Source organism: Pseudonaja textilis, chromosome 4, assembly GCF_049901715.1.
Source record: "Pseudonaja textilis isolate UNSWEBS1 chromosome 4, rPseTex1.2, whole genome shotgun sequence".
Lineage (NCBI taxonomy): Eukaryota > Metazoa > Chordata > Lepidosauria > Squamata > Elapidae > Pseudonaja > Pseudonaja textilis.
The window spans coordinates 88,606,217-88,633,421 of NC_141993.1; the positions used below are offsets into that span (position 1 = coordinate 88,606,217).

At 42.1% G+C, this 27,205-nt stretch overlaps 1 protein-coding gene and 1 long non-coding RNA gene across 5 annotated transcripts in view; one reads left to right on the top strand and one right to left on the bottom strand.

Annotated features, from left to right (window-relative positions):
• ABCC5 (ATP binding cassette subfamily C member 5) overlaps positions 1-27,205 on the top strand; it is a 62,838-nt gene that overhangs the window by 32,189 nt on the left and 3,444 nt on the right. For all 4 annotated transcript variants that reach the window (XM_026721737.2, XM_026721739.2, XM_026721741.2 and 1 more), the window contains 19 exons: positions 910-1,017; positions 2,570-2,917; positions 5,488-5,559; positions 7,630-7,754; positions 9,146-9,218; positions 10,574-10,777; positions 12,374-12,517; positions 13,837-13,939; positions 14,862-15,046; positions 15,499-15,645; positions 16,763-16,892; positions 18,453-18,606; positions 18,807-18,935; positions 20,053-20,239; positions 21,135-21,224; positions 23,179-23,368; positions 24,921-25,080; positions 25,556-25,634; positions 27,054-27,167. In XM_026721737.2, coding sequence (XP_026577522.1) covers positions 910-1,017; positions 2,570-2,917; positions 5,488-5,559; positions 7,630-7,754; positions 9,146-9,218; positions 10,574-10,777; positions 12,374-12,517; positions 13,837-13,939; positions 14,862-15,046; positions 15,499-15,645; positions 16,763-16,892; positions 18,453-18,606; positions 18,807-18,935; positions 20,053-20,239; positions 21,135-21,224; positions 23,179-23,368; positions 24,921-25,080; positions 25,556-25,634; positions 27,054-27,167 — 2,742 coding nt within the window. The remainder of the gene's footprint in view (positions 1-909; positions 1,018-2,569; positions 2,918-5,487; positions 5,560-7,629; positions 7,755-9,145; positions 9,219-10,573; positions 10,778-12,373; positions 12,518-13,836; positions 13,940-14,861; positions 15,047-15,498; positions 15,646-16,762; positions 16,893-18,452; positions 18,607-18,806; positions 18,936-20,052; positions 20,240-21,134; positions 21,225-23,178; positions 23,369-24,920; positions 25,081-25,555; positions 25,635-27,053; positions 27,168-27,205) is intronic.
• On the bottom strand, positions 10,002-13,906 carry LOC148125934 (uncharacterized). Its single transcript, XR_015743654.1, has 2 exons — positions 13,819-13,906; positions 10,002-12,545 (listed from the first exon to the last, which is right to left on the bottom strand). It is a non-coding gene; the product is annotated as an uncharacterized LOC148125934 (long non-coding RNA).

The following is a 27,205-nucleotide window of genomic DNA, read 5'->3' on the forward strand; positions in this document are numbered from 1 at the left end:
AAGACCTCAGACTGGCCTGAAGGTTCACTTTCCCTCGTGACATCCTAAGCACACAGCCAAGACAACACAGGAGTGACTTAAGGACAACTCTGTGAATATCCTAGAGTGGCCCCGCCAGATCCCTGACTTGACCCCTGTTGAACATTTATGGAGGGATGTAAAAATGGCTGTTCACTAACAGTCACCATCCAACCTGACTGAGCCTGAGAGAATTTGCAGGGAAGAATGGCAGAAAATCCCAGGCACTCTGCAGAATATTTTTTTAACCTGAAAGAATACTGTCACTGTTGCCAATTAGCTAAACATTCTTGTTAGGAATAACATAGATTACCTAACGTAGTTTGGGTAAAATAATATATATAAACTATGATAGTAAGTTTAAGTGTGTGTCACTTTAAACTGCAAAGCATGTAATTTTGGGTGCGGTGTGAAACCGCCATAAGAGGGAGCAAAAGAACCTGATTGATTGCTGACGATTGCTGGTTTACTGGACTGCGTGTTCCCTACTGCTGAGTTTTTTGAACGTCGAAGGAAGAAAGGAGTTTTGACTTCTTCATACCTCTACTGCGAGGAGATATATTACTGGACTGATATTTGTAAGTTTACTGACCTCTCTTTTTCGACACTGGACTTTGCAACTGAATAATCCCCGGACGGACTGAACTAGTGAATGATATATGGACTGTTTTGACAATGCTAAAACTCTTACTGGAATAAACTATTTAACTAGCACAGTGTATCTGTTTTACTGAATGTAAGCTACAAAAACGTTTATCTCACATATTTTGCCTGCCTGCCTGACTGCCATGCAGATTCTGCTAGGGTGTATCCCTAACAATTCTTTGATTTTACACAAGGCTTCTTATTGCTGCTACAGTCAAAAACTGCTTATTTTTGTCTGTGTTTCAGGCTTTTACAGTGGTGACAGTGTTCAATTCCATGACTTTTGCTTTGAAAGTCACTCCGTTTTCTGTGAAGTCCTTGTCTGAAGCTTCTGTTGCAGCTGATAGATTTAAAGTAAGTCATCCTTGCCTTGACGTATTTTACTACTTGGTTGGGTCCTTTTGCATATTCTAAAATACATATTAAATCTCTTGCTACCTTCATCGCTTTATTCTCACCACAAGGAGCATGAGCTAAACATCCTGAAATTCTACTTGGTGAAAGTTTGCCAAAGTGCCCATTTTGCTGCATAAGACTAACATCCCTAACGTTAGTAATTAATTGCATTCAGTGGACTACCAAGTCAAAGAGAGAATAGGATTGCAGGATTTAAATAAATTTAAAGCATGATAATGAAGCATGATACATGCATGCAGAATCTTGTAGAATGCAACCTGCAGCATGCCTTATGATAGCTTACAGTATCAAATTTCTCGGCAGTGATTTTCATTTTTTAAAAAAAAGTTTTCCATATTTGCTTGTCTATAAGGGAACTCTTGTGAGTTGCTGAAGATTTTAGCATGCATAGTTCATTGAGATGGAAAGCTAGTCTGGCTGTTGGGCTTCATCACAATTACGTTTAAAGTGCATTTCAGAACATAACCTGGCAAATATTGAGAACAGCCCCACTAAGATGCGTTCTTCAATTTTCATTCCCCCCCACCCCTTGGTTTCTGAATGTTTGCAGTTCCGCTCTTACTGTGCTTAAACTAGCTAATGTCCAACTTTTTTTCACCATAGAACTATGTTATCAGCAGAAGTTTCTACCTGAGATTGTATGAAGGCATTGTATATATGCTTTGAACTGTAAATTGCTTTTAGGTCTGTCATTTGAATATCCAGGAATTCCATCAAGCAAGCAAATCTTTAGGCCGGTGGAATAATTTTATTATTCTTGGCGAGAACACTATCATTTTGAAATATGCAGGATGCTAAATCTTAGTTAAAAGAAGGTAGGGAAAGAGGAACCCTTCAGAGAAAACCAGTAATGTTATCTCTTAAGACAGAGGCTTATAGTTTGCTTATCCATGGATCATTTCAGTGCCAGTCCCATAATTATTCTGGGGTGGGGATGGGAGTCATTAAAGAAATAAGTTTCTTTGGAAATACTTGTTGTTTAACTAACTCAAACTGTGTTTTGGTTTTTCTGTGTAAACTGTTGAATAAATACTGCAGAATATTTTTGAAAGACGGATGCAGTGGAAAACGTGACATAGAGGCTCTGGCTTTTAACAATGCTGTTTGGTCATCAGTGATAACACACAGTCACATTCCAAAAGTGCCTGGTTTTTGTACAACAGAGAATTAAGCTTTTTTTTTTTTTTTGAACCTGGGTTGAGCTGGTGCTCTCACCCATTTAAGCTGGTGGTGTTTCTGGCGAACAAAATTTCTCACCTGCCAAATGAGTCTTAAGTCTCTCTGTCTGAGGAACACTGCATTTGTGGGTCAACCAGGTCCTTCTGAAGGATCTGGCGTTAGTTTTCACTAATGAGCTACCTTTTGCTCTTCAGCTTCCTCGCACTGTATAGCCTGATGTGTTTTGCTGCGTGAGTGTGCCGTAGACTTGTCCCCCCCTCAGTCTTGACCAGGTGTCTCATCTTTGCACCTCTCTCACAACTCCTATCAGAGTTTGTTTCTAATGGAAGAGGTTCATATGGTAAAGAAAAAACCAGCCAGTCCTCACGCAGCCATACAGATGACAAATGCCACCTTAGCCTGGGAATCCTCCCATGCTAGTGTCCAGAGCTCACCCAAGATGACCCCTAAAATGAAAAAGGGCAAGACGGCCATGAGCACCAAAGACAAGAGGAAACTGCAGCAACACGAGGGACGGCAGACCATGTTCACGGAGCAGAAAGGCCATCTTTTGGTGGATAGCGACCCCCCGAGCCCCGAGGAGGAGACCCAGCGTATCCAGCTTGCAAATGTCCGGCTGCAGAAGGTACTTTACAACGTCGACCTGGAAATTGAGAAGGTGAGGAAGTAATTCTCTCCTTTCCCATCTCTCTCTCCCTCCCTCCTTCCCTCCCTCTCTCTCTAGTTAGGAAGTGGCATGGTGCTAATTCCCCCTCCCCCAAAGGGCTGCTTTTTCAACAAAGAAGAGATTGCAGCCCCGGTCCCCACAATAAGATGTACTCTTATTGTGCCTTTTCCATTTTTTATTTTATTGTTCTGATACTTTACCTCTGTTTTATTTGCACTTCTTTTCATTTCTTCCTTTTTATTGTTCTAAGCCCTGGGCTGTCAAACTCACGCCACACGTTGGCCACACCCACGCCCGGTTTAGCGAAGAGGAAAAAAAGTCGCAATACATCACATGACGACACTGTGATGACATGAGTTTGACACCCCTGTTCTAAGCTGTCTACACTAGCCCCACGGTGGGATAGGCAGCAGGTAAATAATTTTTTATTAAACCCAAATAAATAGAGTAACAGAATTGGAAGGAATCTTGGTGGTCTTCAGTGCAACCCCTGCTCAAGCAGGAAACCTTATACCATTTCATGAAGCTTCCATAACTTTGGAGACAAGTCATTCCACTGATTAATTGCTCTAACGGTTAGGAAATTCCTCCTTAGTTCTAGGTTGCTTCTCTCCTTGATGAGTTTCCATACATAGCTTCTTTTCCTGCCTTCAGGTGCTTTGCAGAATAGGTTGACTCCCTCTTTTTGTGACAGCCCCTCAAATATTGGAAGATTGCTATCAATACTCCTTCTTTTTATTAAACTAGACATACCCAAATCCTCAAGTTCTTCATATGTTTTAGCCTCCAGCCTCCTAACTGTCTTTGTTGCTCTTCACTGCACTCTTTTTAGAATCTCAACTTCTTTTTTATGTCATGGTGATCAAAACTGTATGTAAATAAAATAAATAAATAAACTTAGGAATCAATCTTGATTGATTGTTGAGCAAGTTAGGAAAATGCCTCAACAGTCTTTAATTATCAGGGCTAATTTAGCTGTACTGCATTTCCCTACTGCATGTAAAATGGTTTAATACAAGGGATCAATGCCATATTTATTTATTTATTTTGCTAGATGCTAGATTTATGAACTGTAAGAAAAATGCTAGACATTTCCTATCCTTTGGGGATGGGTAGGAAATCAAAGCAATGAAACAAATAGTTAAGTATTACTTTATAACCATTTGGCTTCCTTTTTTATGTGAACCAAATAGATTCCTTCCTTCTCTATAAAGGTCTTTGGAATATCAAGTTGGCTATGAAATTTTAAAATCTCTCATTCACATTACAAATGTATTTGTATATACAGGTAGTCCTAGACTTCCAACCACGACTGGGGCCAGAATTTCCTTTGTTAATCAAGGCAGTTATTGAGGTGTGCTAGATTTTACAACCTTTTTTGTCAGAGTTGTTAAGTGAATCACTGCAGTTAAGTGAATTGAGGTTATTAAATGAACCCGGCTTCCCCCATTCATTTTGTATGTCGGCAGCCAGGCTGAATAGGTCATAAATGTCAAACACATGATTGTGTGATCCTCCGCTTGATGTAAATACATGCTGGTTACCAAGGGCTCACATTTTGGTCACGTGATCATTGGGATGCTGCGATGCTTATCATTGCAAGGACGGGTTGTAAGTCACATTTTTCAGGGCTGTTGTAACTTTGAACAGTTGCTAAACGCATTTGGTTGTAAATTGAGGACTACCTATATCCAAATTATGTGTTTTGTGTTGAGGGGAGCAGTTTTGCTTTCCTTTTCTGGTTCTGCTTGTATTTGTTTTTGTTGCTGTGTTCCTCTTTTATTTTTAGTGCATTTTTGACTGCTATATGTTTACAGAGAGTAACAAGTCATTTGATACGCACTGCAGTGCATTAAGCACGTTATGTTCACTTGGACTTGTCAACTGTCTTGCTTAGCAACAGAAATTTCAGGCTCAATTGTGATTGTAAGTCGAGAACTTCCTGTATTATGGCCTAAACTAACCAGAGTCAACTATTTGCCAGCTGAAGGAAAGACTGACAGATACACATAAGCCTAGGTTATCTAGGGACAAGTTTGCCCTTTGTGTTACAAAATTATTTTCATCACAATGAAATATTTATCTTCTGGAAAGTTGGGCACACAGCAGATATGCTGGAGCAACAATTTTATTTCAGATTAGTTCTGATAATATTTGGCAGCTGCATTTTCATATATTTATGCAAAGATGTCTGTTCTACATGACTTCAAACAACTTGAGTCACGAGTTTGATAAAGGAAAAGTTCAAATTGATTCCTTTCAGTGGTATCTTTGGCAGTCAGCTTGCTTGAGGGCAGAGGACTGAGGAAATCTCCACAGGGTTTTGCTATCCATTTAGTGCAGGTTTTCTTTCAAGGAGACATTGGCTGCTGGTCATCTAAGCAAAAAAAAATCTTTATATGCTCAGGGCTGCAGGAAATAATATCATCATCCACTAATATTACATACAGTAATTGGATTTTGTTTAATGTTTATTAAATAATTGGGTGGTAAATAGCATTACTTTCTTGTGTGCTTCATCATGCACTAATTTTTCTTCCCCTTTTGCTGATCCAATCTAGGGGAAACTTGTTGGGATATGTGGCAGCGTGGGGAGTGGGAAAACCTCACTCATTTCAGCCATTTTGGGACAGGTGAGATACCACTACTCTTTTAAAAAACTATTTTTGTAAGTTGTTGGTTCTTCTTTCTTTCTTTTGTTGTCCTTTGACTGTGAAAAAAACGTTACACTCATTAACCATCTTTTCTGGATTGAATCTTCCTGTCCAGTGGAATCAGAAAGAGAGGATACGACCAGAGTGTTTTTGGGTCCCTTGGGAGTTGATAGAAAATTACATTAAAAAAAAATCTATTTTGGATTTGTTGTTACCCTTTTGTTGGAAACAATATTAAGGTTGACAGCAAATCAGTTTGCTTTCTTTCCAGTGCTATTTGGCAGGCATAACTGATTGTATTCCGTTGTGAAATTCTCTCTTCTTCCAAGACTTGATAGCACAGAGAAGTTACATTTCCTTTAAATTGTAAAAACCAGACTGCAAAGGTATTTCCAGCAGTTTTCAGCTTCCAGTAGCAATATGATTTAAAGTTCTACTGGCTTAGTGTGCACCATTACACCAGGCATATGGTGACCAGCCTGCGTACTCTAGAGAGGCTTTATTTATGAAGAACATTTATATGGCTTCCCAACTCCCTCAAGGTGACTCCAGGTCTTCTGCAGAAATAAAAACTCCAGAGCAAAGTCTAAGAAAGTCTCATTCCCACTGGTGACAACAGTAAAATCAACCACTTGACTGGCTCCCCGTCACCGTGAGGTCCAAAATTATGTCTTCGGGACCTTTTGAAAGAGTATCAAGTTGGAGGCCAGGCTTCTCTCCACAGGGATGATGTTCCACAAGGAGGGAGCCATCATGGAGAAGACCCTTCTTCATGATCCCACTAGGTGGACCTGCTTAAGAGAAGGGACCCACAACATACCGTGGCCCTTCTCTCTGGTGTGTTGAGTGTCAAGATTCCGGCAGTTACCCCAATTAAATCATGAGTCTCGAGCCAAACTTCCAAAACTTCAAAAGGTCAACTTATAAAATATTTCTATGGTCTTTTTAGAGTTGCCATTAAGTAGATGTAACTGGTCCTTCAAAGAACCTGGTCCCAAGCCATGACTTCTTGCTTTCTTGCATGTCACTCATACAAGTGTGGGAGTATCAATCTATGGCCCAGGTGGCCCATCCCATTGCCTATCCCTCATCTTGATTGGAGAGGCCTCTGTCCAGGCAGAGGAGGTACCTAATAGCAATAAGACTTATATACCGCTTTATAGTGCTCTACAGACCTCTCAAAACGGTTTACAGAGTCAGCCTCTTGTCCCCAATAATCTGGGTACTCATTTTACTGACCTCGGAAGGATGGAAGGCTGAGTCAACCTTGAGCCTGGTGGGATTGGATCTGCCAAATGGCAGTGGGAGTAGCTTGCAGTACTGCACTCTAACCACTGTGCCACCGAGGCTCCATATTAATAACTAATAACACCATACCCAGGGAAGTGGACGTCTCCTTGGCCTATGTTGCACCTCAATCTTAGAGCATCTCCGATCTTGCTCTTTGGGCTGAGACAGGGCTTCACCAGTTAATTCTTTGAAAGAAGGCCAAGCGCAGGGAGCCAATACGTAGGCTTTATTTGTGATGACCTTCTTCAATGGAACAATCTATCCCCAGATATCTAATCCCCCAAAGTTTTATTGGGCTTACAAAAATCTGTAAAAATGAGGCAAGAATGTCTTTTGGGACGTGGTAGTTTGGCCTGTCTCCAGAAGTGGGAGGTGGGAGAGGGAAAGAAGAGTCTGAGAGGGAGGGGCAGGAATTTATAAGACTTTGAATTGCTTAAATTGCTTTTATCAAATTTTAGTAATAATTTGTTTCTGGAACTCTGCACTTTGATATGGTCCAAGGGCTAATCAATAAAATTAATGAACGAGTTAATGTAACACAAGACTTTGAGGGGTCCTTGGTGCTCTCTGAGCTTGGTTGTTTTCTTGCAGATGTTTCTAGCACTTCATTACTAGTTTGGTAATGAAACATTCACAAGAAAACAACCAAGCTCAGAGAGCACCAAGGAGCCCTCATTTCAATCCTGAGCTACAAATATTCTCCTTTATTGATGAGACTTGGAGGCAGTATCCTTGACAGGCCTGTGGCTGCTTTTTCAGATGACATTGTTGGAAGGCAGCATTGCCGTGGATGGGAACTTTGCTTATGTGGCCCAACAGGCCTGGATTCTCAACGCCACGCTTAGAGACAACATCCTTTTTGGGAAGGAGTTTGAAGAAGAAAGGTCGGTCTGATGGAGTTTTGTGCACTTTCTCTCACAATGCAGGTGGGGAAAGGCTGAGGGGTTGAGGCTCGTCCTGAGTCAGCCTTGCAGCTGTTCTGGATGGATAGTTTACACCTGGTAACAAGACTGTGATTTTCTGACTGCACTTCCCTTACTGTGGGCTTTTTCATTGGTTGCACTGAAATAAAACATTGGTCCAGGACTTTTGTAACACAAAGCCATGATTTAGTATTAAATATATGAGACTTGGGGGTGTGATTGCTCAGTGGTTAAAAACGCTGAACTTGTCTGCTGGAAAGCTGACAGCCTGGGTTCGAGCCCCGAGCCCGCAGGACGAGGGTGAGCTTCTGTTCCTTGCTCCAGCTCCTGCCCACCTAGCAATTTGAAAGCACGCAAGTGTGAGTAACACACACAACAGCATTCCATGCACCTTGGCGTATAATCATGCTGGCCACATGATCATGGAAGTGTCTTCAGACAACACTGGCTCCCTCGATTAAGAAACAGGGATGAGCACTGCCCTTTAGAGTTGGACAAAACTGGCAGGGGTACCCTTTACCTTTACATGAGACTTGGTGAGCTTGAACTGAGCACTGGAGCCATGTATCTTCCGTTCTTCCCAACTGGGAGAAAGTCTTTCAACCCCGATTTTCCTTAATTCTTGGCTTCTTATTTCACTGCATCACAGGAATTGTGGTTTTAGCCAAATTACAACTGCTTACTAAGCCAGAACCTCTTCACAAAATGGAAGGTGCTTTTCAAACATTATTTTTGGGCACAGATAAGAACTTGGTAGGAATCACTGATAAATCAATGAGAAATAATAATAATAATAATAATAATAATAATAATAATAATAATAATAATAATAGTAATAATAATAGTAATAATAATAGTAATAATAATAGTAATAGTAATAGTAATAATAATAGTAATAATAAATCAAATCTAAACTTGGCAAGAATTTTCCTCCCCAGCCAGGGAGGAAGGATGAAATACATGCTATACAAAATTATAATACAGCATTATGTAAGAGCCACCCTGATAACTACATCATTGACAATGCAACTAATGTTACAAGTCAGTTTTGAGAATCACTGTCTTTGTTGCCCGTTATGGTGCTCGCCAGTCACATAACTATTTCAAAGCAATTAGCTGATTGGCCTAACAGTCACAATTCAACCTGGGGCAAAACCAGATAAATTTCTAAATGTCCCATATGTATCCGAGATAGATTTTCTAAATCTCTCTTTAAACAGACCTTGGGAAAACGCTATAGGGGAGGACTTAGGCCCATTTAACTTGGAAGTGGTCTGTTCACTGCTTTTTTAAAAGATGTATATCCATCTATACACACACACACGTGTATATATATATATATATATATTTAGGTACAATATGGTGCTGAATGATTGCTGTCTCCGACCTGATCTGGCTATCCTACCACATGGGGATCTGACAGAGGTAAGAATCTTGCTTGAACACATCAGCCCACCAATTCCAGGAGACCCATCTGTAGAGGGAAAATATATGACATGCTTAGAGGTTGATAAACAGCTTTGCTTGTTAACTTCATTACACCTTAACTACTCAATATGTAATCAGACTCTAAAAATATGAGACCCGTTTACCTTGCTATGTTTTTAATGGGTTCATGGGTTAATGTGGGGCAGGAAAGACCAGGAAGACACATGAAGGTCCAATTGGATTAATTTGTAGCTAGTCATCCTGTGTGCTGAAATCTTCTCAACTAATGGTGAGCACCTCTGCCGATAAGAGTCAAGGGATTTCAAGAGAAGCTAGACTTAATTCGTTTGTGGCTATATGGGGATTCTAGGCTCTTTTAACTCAACCCCAGGTTCTGCCACTCTTTCTCTTACAGTTATTTCACACACAAAAATAATTAGGGCATGTCCTGTTGCACTTTGAGGAGAGGAATCTCAAAATTAGGTGCTTTGCCAACTGCTGTGAGAGAGAGATGTCTAGTTTCCAAATTTGTAAATAAATTGTTTCTCTTGATACAAAAAGGTAGGTACCTTAAGTGAGGCGTGAGTTTGGTAAGGTATTTATTGCTAAGGAGAGATTATTTTCGTGGAAAGAGCAGGTCCTCTTGTGTTGTGTCAAGTTAAATTCAATTGATGGAAATATGCTTTTTGAATGGCAGCACCTAAATTGTACAATTTCCTCTCAATGAAACAAGGGCCAACTCTATCTTTGGAGGTTTTAGGTAATAAAAAACATTCCTGCTTTAAATGTGTTTGAAATCTTTATTTTATTCCTTTCTGCTTTTTTAGAAGTGTGGTTTCCATTTCATTTGCTAATTTCTTGGAGTCAGAAAGTAGTTGAAGAGACTTTCTAATAATCAATCAAATACAACTGAAAGTTGCCTTGAATGTACTTCCTGCTTTTCATTTCAGTTGAATTGTAAAATTATGTAACTGCATTGAAATGAGTAAATAATTATCGTTGCTGTTTTTTAAACAGACATCTGCTGTTTCTGTCAATTATGTTTTAGGTTTCTGGGTTTTCAAATATATTTGTCTCAAAAATTCCTTAAACATGCCTTCTTTAAGTAAATAACAGGATGCATACATTAAGTAGGTTACAGTACTAGATAAAAATTTGATTCCGTAGGAACTGAGCTTTGAATCTTTGCTATCAAATTCAGTAAAGGGTTTCCAATCAATTAGAGCTATTTGAATTCTGTTGACTTATTGGAATCCTGCTTTGAGTTTTGGAGAAATGAGAGAATTGATAAGCAAGGAATAAAGAAGGTGTGGCGGGCAAACAAATATTTGAACAAGGCATGTTTTATTTAGATTGGTGACCGGGGCGCAAATTTGAGTGGGGGTCAGCGCCAGCGGATCAGCCTTGCCCGTGCCCTGTACAGCGACAAGAGCATTTTCATCCTCGATGACCCTTTGAGTGCCTTGGATGCCCATGTTGGAAACCACATTTTCAACAGTGCAATCCGGAAGCACCTGAAGTCCAGAACAGTTCTTTTCATCACACACCAGCTGCAGGTAAGCTGAGAGTGTTACCTCGCTCTGTTCCGCTCAGGATTTTATTGGCTAAATAAATGTGGGAAATTGTAACTTCTGCTGTCCAGAGCAGTGGTGGGATTCAACCGGTGTTACTACCGGTTCGGTGATTACGTTTTGTGCGCACGTGCACACTATGTGTGCATGCGCGTCAGATGCCCTGCGGGCACATGTGTAAAAAAACCTTTAGCTGTACTGCCCAGGCAGCTGAAAAGCGCTGCGTGCAGGTGCACAATATTTGAAAAGCCTCTTTTTTCCTGCTTTTTCAACCTCAGCTGTGCTGCGTAAAGGCCAAACAGCAGCAAACACAGAACTGGTTTGGTATCTGCTGCTCTTCAGAGTTACTGGCTCTATAGAGCCAGTAAGAACCAGTAGCATCCCACCCCTGGTCCAGAGTCTCTTAATTTAATCAACCTAATTGGGTTACAGCCTCACAGAAGAAATAAAAATAAAGAGGGTTTTAGCCTGGGTGTATTTGAGAGTCAACAGCAGCCAAGAGCGAGAAGGAAAAGTAAGCAATTTGTTTACTGATATATAAAAGTGTATATTCTGCATTTTCAGTGCATACAGGTAGACCTCGACTTACAGCTGTTCATTTAGTGATCATTTGAAGTTATGACACTGATAAAAATGACTTACGATTGATTTTTATACTTATGACTGTTGCAGCATCCCCATGGTCATGTGATCAAAATTTGAATCTTGGCAACTGGCATGTATTTAACACAGTTGCAGTGTCCCGGGGTCATAAGATCATCATTTGTAATTTTCCCAGCTGGTGTCTGACAAGCAAATTCAGTGAGGGAAGCTAGATTTGCTTAATCACCAATGATTCACTTAACAACTGTGGCAAGAAAGGTCGTAAAATGCGGCTATACTCACTTAATGACTGTCTTGCTTAGTGGCAATTCTGGGCTCAATTGTGGTGAAGTCTACCTGTATGGACTGTTTATATCCCAATTATTATGGGGCAGAGAGCATTTTTTCCATGTGAAGGGAGGCTACAGGAGCTTCCATGTTTAGAAAAATCTGACGTCTTATTTAACGAGCCTGAGATTCTCTGCTAAAGAGGCAAGGAGCTGGCCCGAGGTAAATTGATGCAAACATTGCTTCTGCACATAATCAAATTGTCTTATTAATCTCATCTGCTTTTCAGGGTTGTCACAGTGACTAGTATAAAGAAAAATGAAAATGGATAGGATTTAGGAAGGGGAAATCTCATGGCTCGTGAGACTTGCACGGTGAATGGGTGACAATCCTGAAGGAATGAACAAATGAATAGAAACATAGAAAACTGACAGCAGAGAGAGACCTAGTGGTCCCTTGAGTCTGCCCTTTGAGGAGTTTTGTTTTGTTTTTCACACCTAGAACTGTTGCAGTATTTCCCATGGTCACGTGTTCAAAACCTGCCAGATATGTTTGTGATAGCTGCACTGTCCTGATGTCGTGTAAATCATTTGGAATCTTATCACCAACTTTTATTTATGCCTTTTTAAAGTACTGTTTTTTTAATTTTTCAATATCTTGGCCGAGTGATCATTCCACCTCACCATGAGTGTTCCTCTTCTTTTTAATCAGTATCTTGTGGATTGCGATGAGGTGGTTTTCATGAAAGAAGGTTGCATCACTGAGAGGGGAAGCCATGAAGACTTGATGAATCTGAACGGTGACTATGCAGCCATTTTCAATAGTTTGCAGCTGGGAGAAACGCCACACATTGAGGTATTTATTTGGTGCTACGGTTTTTGCCCTAAGGAAAAATAAAGTCATATGTAAATGATCCTAAAGACAACTTATTATTTGTTACAAGCCATTCATGTAATAGCAAAATTATTGTGTTAGCTTGTAATATGTCTTCTGAATCACCCAAGGTTTCCACACACTTGGACAATCTGCCAAGATGAAGGCTGGGTAAACCTCTGACTTCTGAAATTACCAGGCAGATTCCTGATATTAACCTCTATAAAGGAGAATATTTGTAGCTCAGAGTTGACATGAGGTGCTCTCTGAGCGTGGTTGTTTTCTTGTAGATGTTCCAGGTGTTTCATTACCCAAACTAGGTAACATCATCAGACTGGTATTACCTAGTTTGGGCAATGATATTAACTTCTTTGTTTTAGTCCTTTACATGGTTCTTGCTGTCGTGCACCTCAAAGAACAAATTTACAGTAAACTTCTATTCAAATAAAATATAACACGATCCATGTTTCTACTTGGTGGCTGACAGAAAGAGAGGGAAGTTTCTATTGAAATCAGTCTTTAAAATGGTAGTTAGAATAACAGAATAACAGAGTTGGAAGGGACCATGGAGGTCTTATAGTCCAACCCCCTGCTCAAGCAGGAGACCCTATCATTTCAGAGAAATCGTTGTCTAATCCAAGCATACAGGTCCTAGCTTATGGGACAGTGTTGGCTAACCTTTTTGTGTGCCGAAAATTGCGTGTGCGCTCGCATGCCAGCATCCAGAAGGCAGTGTGCATGTGCGCAATACCTCCCATGCCCCTTTATCTGCACTGTGCATGTGTGTGCCTCCCAGCTGATTTTCAGCCCATTTTGAGGCTTTTTTTGGCCTCCCTGAGGCTCGAGGGAAGCCTCCGCAGCCTTAGGAGGTCGAAAACAGGCCTTCCGGAAATACTGGATGTGCTCATTTTCAACCCCCGGAGGGCCTCAGGAGCCCGGGGGAGCCTGTTTTCGCCCTCCCAGGGGCTCGAGGGAAGCCTCTGCAGCCTTTGGAAGCCAAAAAAACCGGGCCCGTTTTGTCACTTCCGGGAGGGTGAAAACAGCCTCCCCCCCGGGCCCCAGAGGCCCTCTGGAGGCTGAAAATGGGCACTTCTGGTGCAGGTAAGTTTGGCTGGGGCTCGCGTGCCTGCACCTGTATGCCACCTGTGGCATTTGTGCCATAGGTTCGCCATCATGGATATAGGACATCCCTTTATGGACTTTAACCAGGCTCTTTTTCTCTCCTAGGGAATGTGCTTATGATATTTCCCTTGCGTAGTTGAGGTAGGCTGAATCTGAGTTACCTCCTCTCTCTTTCGTAGGTTAACTTAAAGAAGACTGCAAACAGTTCATTGAAAAGACTCCCGGAGAAAGGCACCAAAACGGGATCTGTGAAGAAAGAGAAAGTAGTTAAGAAGGAAGAAGGTACAGCTTGTCATCCAAAAACACAAATGTCACACTACCCAACTTGTGTGCATGCAAGTGTTCTGTTAACAATGCCGTAGGTTCCAGATGATCTTAGTGGGTCTCAGCTCAAGATTCGGTCTTACCCTTCCTTTAGCCACAAAGACTAGCGCTGACTTTGAAACAGCGTGCTTCTTTGTCTTCAAGACGAGCAAAGTGATCTAAGCAAGAGTTTAGGATAATTTACGTCATGGGTTGGAAAATTTAACCAGAGTTTAATTCTAGCCTATTTGGTTGGTTACATTTGAATGCCATCTGTATATATACAATATTCTCAGGGAACTTTGTATGATACAGCTAGTCCTCAACGTACAACAGTTTAATTGGTGATCATTCGAAGTTTTAACGGTACTGAAAAAAGTGATATGATTGTTTATCTGTCCTTATTTACCTGTGAACAAGTAGACCTCAACTTACTGCCATTTGTTTAGTGAGAATTCAAAGCTACGACGGTACTGAAAAAAGCATGACATGACTGGTTTTTTCACACTTACAATTGTTGCAGCATCCCCATGGTCACATGATCAAAATTCAGGCACCTGGCAACTGGCATTGATAGTTATGATGGTTGCACTGTCCCAAGGTCATACGATCACTTTTTGGGACTTTCCCAGCTGGCTTCCAACAAGCAAAGTCTGTGAGAGAAGCCAGATTTTGGTTAGTGGTCACATGATTCACCTAACAACTGCAGTGATTGCTTAATGGCTGTGGCAATAAAGGGTTGTAAAATGGGTCAAAGGTCTCTTAGCAACTGGCTTGCTTAGCAGTGGAACTTTTGGGCTCAGATTTGGTCATAAATTGAGGACTACCTGTATCTAGTATAGATCGGATTTGTTGAATTCTCTCTGTTTAACCTCCTCCTCTGCCCATCCCTGTGCTTTAGTTCAGCTCATGCAGATGGAAGAGAAAGGCAAAGGTTCTGTCCCCTGGTCGGTTTATTGGGTCTACATCCAAGCAGCTGGAGGTCCAGTCGCTTTCCTGACCATCATGATACTCTTCATATTGAACGTGGGCAGTACAGCCTTCAGCAACTGGTGGCTGAGCTACTGGATCAAAGAAGGCAGTGGGGTAAGAGCAACTGGTATCTTCGAATTCCTTCTTTCCTTCCTTTCTTTGATTCCTATAGCCGCCCACCTCAATAAATGACTCCAGGCGGCTTACAACTCAAAACCTATACATTGGGGCCTCAGTACTTGACAGTTTCAAAACTCATTGAATTTGGTGCTCAAAGCATTTTGATGTGAAAATGTCCTGGTTGGTTTGGTGCTTGATGCGCTGCAAAAGGAAGCGGGGGACAGCCACAGAGGGCAGATAGGAAGTCGGCCATGCTGGGAAGGCCGCTGACATAGGAAAAGGGACAGATAGGAAGTCCTTCTTGGTGGAAACAGAGGGTCACATGGGAAGTCACATGGTTTGGTACTCATTCTGCCTTCTGGAACCAATTACAGATAAGTATCAAAGTACCACTATATTACTATTAAAAACTCGTTCTTGTTTTGGTTGTTTATTTGAAAACCCAGAACACTACTTTGATGTTGGGGAATGAAACTGTGGTGAGCGACAGTATGAAGGATAACCCTCATATGCGTTACTATGCTGGCATTTATGCACTCTCCATGGGAGTCATGCTGCTTCTGAAGGCTGTTCGTGGCATTGCCTTTGTCAAGGTAGGTATTTGTTTAAGGAGGAGAGAACAACACAGTCTCAGGCTGCATTAACAGAGGGATAGAATCAAGATCACGTGAAGTGTTAGTACCACTTTTTAATGCTGGCTGGGCATGGCTTGTATGTAAATATTATAAATATTTATATAAATACTGAATTTTTTATTTAAAAAAAGAGCAACTTTTACCCAAAATCAGGCAAAGCAGGCAGGCAGATTGAGTTGCTCACAGAATCATTCAGTGATCTATCTATTTGCCATCGGCTAGGTCAGTCTCTCAAATCTGCTTGCCGTGAGTCTGCACTGAATTTGCTTGCAAACAAACCTTCAGTCCTAAGGGAGGTTTGGCTGTGCTGAGCTGAAGATCTAAAGACTAGTAGAAAGCAAGAAATCCAATCATTTTCTCCTTCCTAGCTAGCCTAAATCTCCCGGCACAGCAGAACAGATGATGGTCGGAAGAAGAAAAAATAGCAGTTTAGCAGACAAGTTTTCCAGATAAGGAGTGAGTGGGTGGGGAGGGTTCACGCGGGCCATGTGGGCGGCATGGCCTTGTGTTTCTGCACAGCTTAGATTAATTGCTTTGTGAGGGTGCTCTGGGGGTGAGATTTCTCTGCGGCCCACCAGTTGGCGACTGCTGCTCCAAAAAACTTGAAGGCAATAGATGGACACCAATCCAGGAGAGAAGCAACTTAGAACTAAGGAGAAATTTACAGACAGAACAATTGATTAGTGGAACAACTTGTCTCCAGAAGTGGTGGCTGCTCCAACACTGGAGGTTTTAAAGAAGAAATTGGACAATCATTTGTCTGCAATGGTATAGGGGCATTTCTAAGGCAGGACTAAAAGACCTCCAAGGTCCCTTCCAATTCTGTTAACAAAATAATTCTTATCTCTGGCTCCCATCCTGTTATTCTGGACAGTAGATTCTTTCCATGAAAGCAACTGCCTTCATTTCCTGATTTTTCCTTCCATGACTTGTTGTCATCTCACAAATATGGTGGAAGACGTTTGTAGTGTAGTAGTCCTTCCTGAGGTCTGCAGTCCCTTCTAGTCGTTCGTGAATTTTCTTTTAAAACTCCTGAGTGCCTGGTTGCAACAGTCCTCTTCTATGGTCACTACAGGGGACATTGCGGGCCTCATCCAGGCTGCACGATGAACTCTTCCGGCGGATTCTTCGTAGTCCAATGAAGTTTTTCGACACCACACCTGTGGGGCGGATTCTCAATAGGTTCTCCAAAGATATGGATGAAGGTAATAAACTCTCATTTAGTAACCTGTTGCTAATACAAGCAGTCCTTGACTTAGAAGCTATTCTGACCAAGGCTTCCTGAGACAACAAACACATATAAAATCCAAAACTCTTTTATTTTATTTCAATGGCTGTGAATTATCGTCATTCACAGCCCGGAATGAGTCTTAACCGGTTATAATTAGTCCCAGGGACATCTGCCAAAATTCTTCCTAAGACGTCTGATAACACACCTTATTTTCTTGAAGTGCTGCCAACGACTAAAGTCTAAATTAGTCTTTCCAAAACCAAACAAAACAAATTTACCACAGAGCTTTCAGAATCCAAACCGGTCAGTACGAACGAAGTTGCTTCCTGCAAAAGTTCCTGTCCCTTTGCGCCTCCTTCATGTCTTATGGGAGGGCCAATCACTTCCAAGCCTTACACCTGAGGCACCCCTTTTGTCTTAGCTGCTCTTACCTTCTGGTAGCTCTGCACACACAGGCAATGGGAACAGGCTCCCCTCGTTCCTCTGCCTTGCTGCTGCCAGATTTTGGAGGCTCCGGAGTCAGCACGTAACTCCCAGATAGCCCTGGCCCCATCTCTGTATCGGGTACAGGACCCTTGTCCGAGACCTCCCCAGACTCCTGGACTGGTCCCTGTTCTTCCACACTGTCTGATTCTGCTGCTGTCTGCGCAGGCTGTCGGCGAACCACAACAGAAGCATTCATTTAATGACTTCAAAGTTACAATAGCATTGAAAAAAGTGACTTACGACTTAATGACCAGTTTTCACCCTTATGACCGTCGTGGCATCCCCACGGTCAGATGATCAAACTTCGGGTGCTTGACAACCATCATGTATTTACGATGGTTGCAGGATCCTGGGGTTATCATCTGCAACTTTCTTAGGGAGTTTCTGACAAGCAAAGCCAGATTCCCTTAATGGCTGCATGATTCAGTGATTGGCTCAACAATGTCAAAAAAGGTCATAGAATGGAACACGGCTCATTTAACATTTCTGAACAGACAAACTGATGACAGCAGAGTAGGAGAGCCCTGAGTGACTCTTACCTGTGCTGGCCTTACCTGAATCTCTCCTGGGCTGGACAGGAGAGACTATAACAAGATGGTGTCCTCTTCCACCAGCCCCGTGTTGTGTATATATATAGGATATTACTGTTATATTTTTATCCCACTTTTATATACATAACTAAAGGTGGGAAACATACCTAATAATCCTTTCCCCCCCCACAACAACAACCCTATGATGTGGGTTAAGCTGAGAGAGAGGGAGAGTGGCTTTCATTTCTAAGGCAGGACTAGAACTCAAGGTTTCCTAGTGATTGGTCCAAAGTTACCTAACCAGCTTTCATGGCTAAGGTGGGACTAGAACTCACACTCTCCTGGGGATTGCCCCAAAGTTACCCAGTGGGCGACTTTCAGGCCTAGGGGGGGACCTAGAATTCAAACTCTCCTGGTTTCTAGGCCAGCGCCTTCGCTTAACCTGGCTCTCTCTTATCATTTGCGTTGGTGAGAATTTCAGTCTATCCTAATCCGCTGAGTCTGTCCGTCTCTTCCAGTTGACGTCCGCCTGCCTTTTCAAGCTGAAATGTTCATACAGAACGTCATCCTGGTGTTCTTCTGCGTGGGAGTGATCTCTGGTGTCTTTCCATGGTTCCTAATGGCAGTGGGGCCCCTCGTGGTTCTTTTCACCATTCTGCATGTTGTGTCTAGGTAAGAGCAGCAATTGTTCTGGGTCATTTTAAGACATTGTTAGCCTTGAGAGTCTTCCATGCCTGGTGTTGGAACCAACTTCATTGGTTTCCAGCTGCCTCCAAGCCCAATTCGGGCAGCATAAATCATCAAAGGGCTAGTTATTCTCATATTTTTGTTAAACCTCTTACTTCCAGTTGGTTGTGTTTTTTTGTATGCAGAGTCTTCATTCGGGAGTTGAAACGCCTGGACAACATTACGCAGTCTCCGTTTCTTTCTCACATCACTTCAAGCATTCAAGGTCTCTCTACCATCCATGCCTACAATAAAAGAGAGGAATTCCTATACAAGTTAGTGCTCTGTTTCTTCTCTGACATTCAGTCTGAGCTGCTACAAAACAGATAAAGCCGGGATTTTTAAAGGTTGGGTTTATTGCACAAATGGCTGAATTCACTCGGAATGCAAGTTCGTGTATCACCTCGATCTAGAAATAATAAGCTACAATTTGGGTTTAATATTTCAGATGAATCGGTTCATAAGCTGCTACCTGAATTTGCTAGCAGTCACATGAATCATAGTTTGTGAAATTTCTCCTCCAATTCAGGTAAAAAAATGAAATACAGGTTGTCCTTGACTTACGACTACAATTGAGCCCAAAACTTCCATTGCTAAGCGAGAGAGTTCTTAAGTGAGTTTGGTCCCATTTATGACCTTTCTTGCCACAGTTGTTAAGTGAATCACTGCAGTTAAGTTAGTGATATGGTTGTTGAGTGACTCTGGCTTTCACCATTGACTTTGCTTGTCAGAAGGTTCCCCAAAGGGGATAACATAACCCCGAGACACTGCAGCAGTCATAAAAATACATGCTGGTTGCCAAGCATATAAGTATCTAAGTATAGTACATAAAATTATCTACTGCAATGTCCTACCTGTCAATGAATACTTCAGCTTCAACCACAACAATACAAGAGCACACAATAGATACAAACTCAAGATAACTACACCAAACTTGATTGCAGGAAATACGATTTTAGCAACAGAATGGTCAATGTCTGGAATACTCTACCTGACTCTGTGGTCTCTTCCCCAAACACTTTAACCTTAGACTGACTACTATTGACCTCACCCCTTTCCTAAGAGGTCTGTAGGGGATGTGCATAAGTGCACCAACATGCCTACCGTCCCTGTCCTATTGTTTCTTTTTTTATTCTTATCCATTTCATGTATTCATAACCATGCTTATACCTATTATCTAATACTTGCTCGACAAATAAATACAATAAAAATAAAAATAAATAAAAGCGTCTGAATTTTGATCACATAACCTTGGGGAATGCTGCAACAATCAGTCAGCGTGAAAAATGGTCGTAGATCACTGTTCGGTATTGCTGTAGTCACTAAACAAATGGTTGTAAATTGAAGATGATCACCTGTATTTTAATTGTGAATATATTCTGTTTGTTCTAGATACCAACAACTGCTGGATGACAACCAGGCTCCCGTCTACTTGTTCAGCTGTGCGATGCGCTGGCTGGCTGTCAGGCTGGATATTGTCAGCATTGCCCTCATTACCATCACTGGCTTAATGATCGTCTTAATGCACGGCCAGATCCCGCCGGCTTACGCTGGGCTCGCCATCTCATATGCTGTTCAGGTGAATGCATCTCTTGTATGTCAAAACGAAGTTGCATTTTGGAACTCCCTTTTGGAAGAACAGTACAGCCAGGCCCAATCAAAAGCACACGGTTGACTTGATTTTATATTACAGTAGTCCTTGACTTATGACCCAGTCACTTAGCAACCAGTCAAAGTTACAGTGGAACTACCTAGGGGGTACTTATGACCTGGATTCAAAGTTCTGACCGTCAGAGCCCCCCCACAAACACACACCGGCAGTCGTAGGACTGCACCGGGCACTTGGCAGATGGGCTGCATTTGCAACTGTTTGCCGTGTCTTGTGATCATGTGACCATGTTTTACAACTGTTTGGTTGAAAAATTCCAATTTTCAGCAAAAAAGATGGGTTCTTTTAGCAACCATCACCAAAAAAAGGTCATAAAATCTTTACAACTGTCACAACATACCATAATGGGCAGGCTTCATTGTGATTGTAACTTGAGGACTATCTACAGAGGCTAACAAGCAGTATCCTACAACACTGAAAACATGTAGTGATGGCACTGTGGAATATTTTTGACCATCCTCTATTAAAATGGCTTCTTTGGAAGAGAAAGTGCCCTGTGGATAAGAAAAAACTGGTGCTTACAAATGGAGGGATAAGGGGCGGTTGAGGAAGGCAGTAGGCTGAATAAAATTGATCATGGTGGTGCTTATTTTTCCCACACATTGGCAACTTAATGGAACTTCATCACAAGGAATGGAACTCCTTTCCTCCCTATTGTGGTATAGTTCATGAGAAAGTCTCACTTAACCACCCTCACCCGGTGGCATTAAATTGTTCCACAGAGAATCACTCGGAGGTTTCACAGCTAGTAAATTGGTTAATGTATCATGGTGCTATAAGTAACAGTGATTTGTTTCCTTCTCAGTTAACGGGATTGTTCCAGTTTACAGTCAGGTTGGCGTCAGAGACAGAGGCTCGCTTTACGTCTGTGGAGAGAATTGACCACTACATCAAGGTATTTAAGCGTTCTATCCACTGCCCAATATTTTCCCTGGTGCCCTGCCTCTGGAAAGATGGCCCCTGCTCCTGCTGCTAAACTCAATGATTTCTGCAGTATATTCTTAAACCATCCAATAACAGACATCTCCAGGCAGTCTCAAAGGTGCTTTTCCAAAAGGCAACAGGACTGTCTTAATTCTTTCTCTGAAAGCATTTCGCTTCTCATCCAAGAAGCTTCTTCAGTTCTAACTTCTCCGAGCAGTGAACAAATTAAAGATAGAATCAAAAAGACAGTGAGCACCACCAACAGTGATAATGGTGTAAAAATCCAAAACATTCCTGAAATGCCTAAAAGAATTACGCCTCTGGAACCAGAAAAAAATATAATCTTAGCACAAGACTAACATCTCACAGATGATACAATGATTAATGAGATAAATGGGAATTGATACCTCCTATAAGAGAAAGATAGTTTTGGTTATTATGTGTGATGTCCACTGTGCTGAAAAAAGTAGAGGTCTGCCTGAGAAATTATCAGTGGTAGGCTCCTGATAACATGCTGGTTCCTCCAGCAAGGGGATTGTTGGGCTGTTGCTCTAGGACAGTGGTGGCTAACCTTTTTGGGCTCCTGTGCCAATAATTGTGCCTGCGCTAGCGCGCGCACTCATATGCCAACATCCAGAAGGCAATGCGCGCCCTCCTGCTCCCTGCACATGTATGCACAATCCCTCCTGCCTGCGCCCCCCCTTACCTGCACTGTACCTCACAGCTGATTTTTGGCCAATTTGAGGCCTTTTTCGGCCTCTCAGAGGCTTGAAAAAAAGCCTCTGCAGGCTTTGCAGGATGAATAATAGGCCCGTTTCTTCACTTCTGGTATTACAGGAAGTGACAAAACGAACCTATTATTTGGCCTGCAAAGCTTGCAGAGACTTTTTTCAAGTCTCTGGGAGGCTGAAAAAGGCCTCAAACCAGCTGAAAATCAGCTGAGGCATGTGCAGCAAGGTAAGTTTGCCTGCGGCTTGTGTGCCAACACAAATGGCTCTGCATGCCACCTGTGCCATGAGTGCCATTGGTTCGCCATCACAGCTCTAGGGCAACCCCACATCTCCCCTTCAGCGTTCCATAAATAGCTGCCTAACTTGTGAACCTTAGATCCTGATGATGCTTCCTGGTGTTGATTGTACAAGACTTCTACTTTTATTTAATCTATTAAGAAGGTAATGCCTGACTCAACAACAGTAGCTGCGAAAGGAATCTGGATGTCCCTAGTGGACAGTCACTTAAATATGAGCCAGCAGTGTGGGGCAGCTGCCCAAAAGGCCAACACAATCCTAGGCTGCATTAACAGCGAGATAGAATCAAGATCACGTGAAGTATTCATACCATTTTATAATGCCTTGGTAAGAGCACACTTGGAATAATGCCTCCAGTGTTGGTCACCACCAGATAAAAAAGATGTTGAGATTCTAGAAAGAATGCAGAGAAGAGTAACAAAGATGATTAGGGGACTGAAGGCTGAAAGATATGGAGAACTTTTGCAGGAATTGGGCATGTCTAGCTCAATGAAAAGGATTAGGGGGTGACATGATAGCATCGTTCCAATCTCTAAGGGACTGCCATAAAGAAGAGGGGGTGGGGTCCACCTATTCTCCAAAGCACCTGAGGGCAGGACAAGAAGCAACGGATGGAAACTAATCAAGGAGAGAAGCAACCTGGAATTAAGAAGAAATTTCCTGACAGTTAGAACAATTAACCAGTAGAACGACTTGCCTCCAGAAGTTGAGGGTGCTTCAACACTGGAAGTTTTAAAGAAGAGATTGCATAACCATTTGTCTAAAATTGTATAGGGTTTGCTGTTGGTTGGACTAGGAGTCCTCCAAGTTCCCTTCCAACTCTTATTCTGTTAATTGTTCCTAGAATGCTGCCCGTAGTTGACATCTTTTCTCTTTTCATTTCTCTGTGATTCCAAGACACTTTCCCTGGAGGCCCCAGCTCGCATCAAGAATAAGGCTCCCCTTCCAGACTGGCCCCATCAAGGAGAAATTCGCTTTGAAAATGCAGAAATGCGTTATCGTGAGAACCTGCCGCTTGTCCTCAAAAAAGTATGCTTCACCATCAAGCCCAAGGAGAAGATCGGAATTGTGGGGAGGACTGGCTCAGGTAAGGCTGCGGTGCTCTAGCTGCCTGCTTAGATGTTTTGAAAGCTCACTGGTGCCACCTTGTGAGGATTAGAAGTAAAAAAAAAAACCTAATTTCCGAAGAGGGAAAAATTCGCATTAGCAAGGGTACATGTCTGTTCAGGCAATGCACAAATGTTACTTAAGATTTCTCACACAAAACATTCCTTGGTTTGGTAGTCTTGATGTCACATGGCATTATCTGGTGAGCAAATGGCTCTTCAGTGTGAATAGAGATAGTCCTTGAGTTGTGACTGAAAGTTAGGACAGGCTTTCGCAAGGGTACTTACAATCTAGTTCTGAACTTCTGACGGCTGCCCCTCATTGCCATCACGTGACCACTTTTAGGCACTCAACTGGTCCACATTTATGATTATATGCAGTGCCCATGGTCACGTGGCCATGTTTTACAGTGTTTTTGCCAAAAACCGGCATTTACTTCCGGTTTTTGGCAAACCTGGCCCTCAACAAACAACTTGTTCGCTTAACGACTGTGGTATTTGCTTAACGATTACTACAAAATCGGTCTTTTAAAAAAGGCGAATGAGGTTCTAGAAGGCAGCTTTTTCAATACAGGTAGTCCTCAACTCACAACAGTCCATTTAGTGACTGTTTAAAGTCACAACGGCACTGGAAAAAGTGACACGACCATTTTTCAGTTACAGTCTTTGTAGCATCCCCCCCATGATCACGTGATAAAAATTCAGATGCTTGGCATCCGGCTCATACTTATGACTGCTGCTGTGTCCCAGGATCACGTGATCCCTCTCTTTTGTGACCTGAGCAGCAAAGTCAAAATACGGAAGTCAGATTCACTCAACAGGTTTTTTCTTTTTTTAAAAAAAAAAAACCCTGTGATTGTAGGATAAATAAGGAGAGTCTTGTATTCTGTGGGCAACATGGCATTACTCCTTACACCACCACGGCTGTGTGTATAGACTCCAGACTTCTGCATAGTCGTGGATCCTGGATGTGTGCGTGTTTTTCCCTCTTCTTCTTTCCCTTTGCATTATTTTTGTGGATATTGCCTACTCCATTGTAAAGTGCTTGTTTTAAACTCTGGACTGTCTTGGATGTACTGGCCATAAAATAATATTAAAGAGTAGAACATAGAATCCAAAGGGCTGGAAGGCACCTCAGAAGTTTTCTACTGTACTTCTCTGCTAAAGGCAGAAGACCTTTATACCATCTCAGACAAATGGTAGTCCAGTTTATTTTTGAAAACCTCCAGGAGGCAAGCTCTTCCATTTATTAATTGTTCTCACTGCCAGAAAATTCCTCCTTATTTCTAGCTTGGATCTGTCTTTAACAAGGTTCTACCTTCTTTTTTTAAAACAGCTGCTAAAAAGAGTTGCTGTGATAGTGTATAGCAGGGATGGGGAATGATGGCCCTTTTATGAGTTGTGGACTTCAACTCCCAGAATGGTGGCTCAGGAACTCATAAAAGGACCATTGTTCTCCACCCGTGGTGTATCGACTAAACTTCCACGTTCCTCAACATGACGGCTAACTACGATCTTCCTTGCTTTTTCCAGGAAAATCCTCTTTAGGAATGGCTCTCTTTCGCTTGGTGGAGCTGTCAGGGGGCTGCATTAAAATTGACGGAGTGAAAATCAGTGACATTGGCTTGGCAGATCTTCGGAGCAAACTTTCCATAATCCCCCAGGAGCCAGTCCTCTTCAGTGGCACTGTGAGGTTGGTATAACAAAAACTAAGAGAGAGAGGGAGGGAGGGAGGGAGGGAGAGGTGGGGAGGAAGGAAGAGAAAAGAGAAGAGATTTCCTCTTATTAGTCATTATGAAAATGAGCTTACTGAGAAATATAATTCTGAAACCAGAATGGATTCACTTTATTGACCATTAGTTTGTTCTTGTTTACAAACTATAGTGGCTGGGTTCATGTAAGTTGATAACCATGTTTCACAACCTTGTCAACTTTTAAGATGTGTGAACTTCAACTCCCAGAATTCCCTCGCCAATGTGTACTCAGTGTGTGCAATTCTAATCAAAGTAACTTCATAATTCAACTAACCATTCTGCTCTTGCTTCTCCTCCTCCTCCTCCCTTTTGCTTCCTTTTGCTACTCCATATAAGATAGAATTGTCCTTGAAGAGTGGATTATATTCTGAGGGAAATGGGTAGTGACTTGCTGTTATATTTTGGCTTCTTTAGATCCAACTTGGATCCTTTCACACAGTACAGCGAAGAGCAAATCTGGGAGGCTTTGGAAAGGACTCACATGAAAGACTGTGTAAGTACAAGGATTGATAGTTAAATTCCTTTCTGTTCTGGCACTGCACTTTTTTAACTACAAAATCTTGCCAACGTTTTACTGCTGGGCTATTCACGGAATACAGGTAGTCCTTGACTTATGAGGATTCATTTAGCAACTACTTAAAGTTATAATGGAGCTGAAAAAACTGGCTTATGACCGGTCCTTGTACTTATGACCTTCACAGCATCCCCATGGTAATGTGATCGGGATTTGGGTGTTTGGCACCTGGGAGGTAGTTATGGTTGGGCCCCTAGATCACCTGGTTGCAATTTGCAATTTTCTCAGCCAGTTTCTAATTAAATAAATGGAAGGAGCAAGATTTGCTTAATGATCACAGCAAAAAGCTTGTAAAATTAGGCAGGACTCTTTTATTGACTGAATCACTCAGCTGTGGAAGTCCTAGTCCTGCTTGTGGTCGTACATTGAGGACCATCTTGTACTTTCCACAGGCTGGAAGAAGAGGAGAGGGGACAGAAACAAGAGTCCGCATATAGACATTTCTGTAATGGCTGCTCTGGGTGGCTTATTGTTGTTAACTCTTGTTGACTATCTTCCTACAGGTAGTCCTCAACTTACCACAGCTCATTTAGTGACTGTTCAAAGTTACAACATGACCATTTTTCACACTTAAGATTCCCTTAACAACTGTGTTACTAACTTAACAATTGCAGGGATTCAGTTAACTGTGGTGAGAAAGGTTGTAAAATGGGGCAACAGTCACTTAACATCTGCCTTGTTTAGCAACTGTCATTTTGGGCTCAATTGTGGTTGTAAGTCAAGGACTACCTGTATTTCTAAGTAATAAACACTTCTTTTAAAAAGGCCTGGATTACAAATCCTCAGTGCTGAAACCATTATCAGAATTGCCTTCACTGCTAGTGACAGACCAAGTCAAACATTGTGTCCACTGTTGCCTGAATGGGCTGATGTAACCTACTTTGGAGAGCTCTACAAATCAGTGTAAAATGCTTGCTTTATTTGGGGTATCTCTTTTCTGTATGCTGTTCCCCCCACTGGTGGAAAATACTTTCTCTCTCGGAAGTTCATTTTGTCATTGGCGCCAGTTCGTAACTGGTAGATTTTGAAAAGACGATGCAGCATCTGGAAGCGTTTAGAGCAGGGACTCCCCAACCTTGGCAACTTTTAAGGCTTGTGGACTTCAACTCCCAGAATTCCTCAGCCAGTCATGTTGGCTGGGGAATTGTGGGAGTTGAAGTCCACAAGTCTTAAAGCTGCCAAGTTTGGAGACCTTGGTTTAGAACAGGGTTGGGGGAATGATGCTGGCTCAGGAATTCTGGGAGTTGAAGTCCACAAGTCTTAAAGGGGCCATCGTTCCCCACCTCTGCTTAAGAACCACGTATTTGACCTTATTCTGTTGCTTTCTTCTCACTTAAGATTTCTCAGCTGCCCATGAAACTTGAATCCGAAGTGATGGAAAATGGGGAAAATTTCTCCGTTGGGGAGAGGCAGTTGCTTTGCATTGCTAGAGCCCTGTTGCGTCGTTGTAAGGTGAGTGATGAATTGAGGAATTGGTTAATTATTGCAAT